The sequence below is a fragment of the Lottia gigantea genome (genome assembly GCF_000327385.1).
Source record: "Lottia gigantea unplaced genomic scaffold LOTGIsca_51, whole genome shotgun sequence".
Lineage (NCBI taxonomy): Eukaryota > Metazoa > Mollusca > Gastropoda > Lottiidae > Lottia > Lottia gigantea.
The window spans coordinates 1,405,314-1,409,018 of NW_008709752.1; the positions used below are offsets into that span (position 1 = coordinate 1,405,314).

The window sequence follows — 3,705 nt, forward strand, 5'->3', positions numbered from 1 at the left end:
TGCGTACCTTAGAGAGCCATGTCCGATTGAGGGATCTAATATTCGCGTCAACAGCTGATGTTTTCATTGCTGGACGGATAAAACTATCCAACTCAGAGACTTTGCGTTTGAAGGTAAACGCTGGTTGGCCTTGCTGTTGAAGGGTAAGGATTGCCAAATGATGGAGGCACTGCAAAACTTGGAAGAACACCTTCACAAAGGGTTCTTCCTCCTTATGAGTGGGGACTGGTTGGCGTCGGTGGGCTGGTAGTCGTTTCTGTTGTTGGTCAGGTCGATGGTTACCTCTTGATTGGTAGGTGTTGTAGGTAGGTCGGCGATGGGGTGGGATATAGCTGGATGGGTTGGTTGGTGGTCGGCGATTGGTAGGTGGTAGAGGTCGATGGAAGACAGGGCCGTTGTAGGGTACTTGATACTGGTTTGGTTGACGATTAGTGTTTCTATGTCTGGCTTCTTGCCAGTGGTTGTTGTAGTTGGGGAGCATAATGAAAATAACTTGAGGTTAGAAAGGGAATGTACAGCGGATGTAACAGGAGGAAACTGTATATGCTAGCGTGAAAATGTGGGGATCAAATTATGCAAATAAGTCAAACTGGGTTTGGGGATATATAAAGTAAGATGAAAGTTATGATGAAAAATGCAAAAATATATATTTAGGTGATAAATAACGCTAACAATGATCTGAAAAATTATAACAAGTAAAACAAAAACTTACGCAATTGACACGAACCGGTTTTCGAAATATTATCCTTTTTCAAGTGTCGAGGAATGGTTTCATCATACATAATAATAATATTCCAACTTTTTATTGCAGCCAGCGTCAAGAAAACGTGTTATCCAATTATCGAATATCAAGACTCAAAATGACCTGTCGGAGCAGTCGGAAAACCCGAGACGCCGTAGCAATGATGTTTGGGCAACAATAGTAACGCTGACTTGAATTCTACATATTTTGATATAGGAATAGGCGTATCTCCTCAGTTCTTGACAATTGAAAATAGCTCCTTCAGTTTTCCGCAAATTTACGAATTCAATTATATTTATACTAAAAAAACAATTGTAAATGTATGGTGGCAAACGCGCTCTAGTAGCTGGTAAAGGCGGTATACAAATTTCATTATACTTAATGAAATGGAATGATATATAAACGTTTATATAAAGACAAATTAGGACAGGCTACTAATATGTTAAAAGCACATTATACTTAAGGGGGCATGGTATTAAAAAATGTTACAGTTACCGATAACATAAACCGTCTATGATATCTATAAAGAAAAGAATATGTGGATTTAAAATGCTACTGTAAGGAGGCATTACTCGATATAGTTCTATAACGGTGGAGCGAGTTATCTAATATTTACAATACAATGATTTTCCGAATAGTAGTAAATAAACCACAAGGATCCACTGCAGTAAGAGTAAGATATAGTTGTTTATATTTCCTATGTTTAGGTAATGTCAAACGGATTCTGTCATTTCTTGTTTCTTGCCACTGTATAACATCTCCACTGCCTTGTTTGGTACCCAAACTAACTTCAAAGATTAAAGCTTTCCAGTTTGATACAAATATATCTGTCAAGAATATTATTAATGTTAGACCATCTAATGTCTTGGCTATTTTGATATCCCTGTCGTCTGAAATAGCAAAAACAAAAGCAATTTTAATTCACCCAGACAGTTTGGACAATTTTATATCTCTGTTGTTCAAGAAAAAATTCGTAACTAGGAAATTATCTCGTCAAGATATAAGTATAAGAAAAAGAAGAATCAGAATTCATAAATATCTATCAATATGCATGTACCCATGACGGGGTGTAACTAGAAAATGTATGAGGGTGAGGAGTGGGGGGGGGGGGGGGGCAAATATATATGGCCCTATAGTCCTCCCCTAAATATGCTGCTACTGTACTGAGTCCATGAAATACACCTCACATAAATCCATAAGGAAAAATTACAAGCAGCCAAAGAGTATCACAATAGTTATCCATCTGCACGTTGCAAATATACAAAATGGTTTTCGGACATAAAACGATTCCTACCTTTAACACTGGGTGGTTGTTAACCAGTAGAGAAAGTCTGATTTATATAATTATTCAATCTGCCCAGTAAAATACCAGAAATATTCACCATATAGTTTGTCTCTGGTTTCAGTTTTAATCCTTGTAATTTAAAACCATCATAGTTAATACCAGTTTCATCCATCTCTTTCTCTAGTTTATAATCATCAGTAGAGAGTCCAACCTATAAAACAATACAATAATCATCCATCTCTTTCTCTAGTTTATAATCATCAGTAGAGAGTCCAACCTATAAAACAATACAATAATCATCCATCTCTTTCTCTAGTTTATAATCATCAATGGATAGTCCAACCTATAAAACAATACAATAATCATCTATCTCTTTCTCTAGTTTATAATCATCAGTAGATAGTCCAACCTATAAAACAATAAACATCTCTTTCTCTAGTTTATAATCATCAGTAGAGAGTCCAACCTATAAAACAATACAATAAACATCTATCTCTTTCTCTAGTTGATAATCATCAGTAGATAGTCCAACCTATAAAACAATACAATAAACATCTATCTCTTTCTCTAGTTTATAATCATCAGTAGAGAGTCCAACCTATAAAACAATACAATAAACATCTATCTCTTTCTCTAGTTGATAATCATCAGTAGAGAGTCCAACCTATAAAACAATACAATAAACATCTATCTCTTTCTCTAGTTTATAATCATCAGTAGATAGTCCGACCTATAAAACAGTACAATAAACATCTATCTCTTTCTCTAGTTTATAATCATCAGTAGATAGTCCAACCTATAAAACAATACAATAAACATCCATCTCTTTCTCTAGTTTATAATCATCAGTAGATAGTCCGACCTATAAAACAATACAATAAACATCCATCTCTTTCTATAGTTTATAATCATCAGTAGATAGTCCGACCTATAAAACAATACAATAATCATCTATCTCTTTCTCTAGTTTATAATCATCAGTAGATAGTCCGACCTATAAAACAATACAATAAACATCCATCTCTTTCTCTAGTTTATAATCATCAGTAGAGAGTCCAACCTATAAAACAATACAATAAACATCCATCTCTTTCTCTAGTTTATAATCATCAGTAGATAGTCCGACCTATAAAACAATACAATAATCATCTATCTCTTTCTCTAGTTTATAATCTTCAGTAGATAGTCCAACCTATAAAACAATAAACATCTATCTCTTTCTCTAGTTTATAATCATCAGTAGATAGTCCGACCTATAAAACAGTAAACATCTATCTCTTTCTCTAGTTTATAATCTTCAGTAGAGAGTCCAACCTATAAAACAATAAACATCTATCTCTTTCTCTAGTTTATAATCATCAGTAGAGAGTCCAACCTATAAAACAATAATCATCTATCTCTTTCTCTAGTTTATAATCATCAGTAGAGAGTCCAACCTATAAAACAATACAATAAACATCTATCTCTTTCTCTAGTCTATAATCATCAGTAGATAGTCCGACCTATAAAACAATACAATAAACATCTATCTCTTTCTCTAGTTTATAATCATCAGTAGATAGTCCGACCTTTAAAACAATACAATAATCATCTATCTCTTTCTCTAGTTTATAATCATAAGTAGATAGGCCAACCTATAAAACAATAAACATCTATCTCTTTCTCTAGTTTATAATCA

At 33.9% G+C, this 3,705-nt stretch overlaps 1 protein-coding gene across 1 annotated transcript in view; it reads right to left on the reverse strand.

Moving 5' to 3' along the window:
* Positions 1 to 1,354: 1,354 nt before the first annotated feature.
* Positions 1,355 to 3,705, reverse strand: part of LOTGIDRAFT_165459 (hypothetical protein) — a gene marked incomplete at both ends in the record, with an annotated part of 18,187 nt that continues 15,836 nt past the window's right edge. Inside the window, 3 exons of the mRNA XM_009062473.1 lie at positions 1,355 to 1,632; positions 2,112 to 2,238; positions 3,596 to 3,661. Coding sequence (XP_009060721.1) covers positions 1,355 to 1,632; positions 2,112 to 2,238; positions 3,596 to 3,661 — 471 coding nt within the window. The remainder of the gene's footprint in view (positions 1,633 to 2,111; positions 2,239 to 3,595; positions 3,662 to 3,705) is intronic.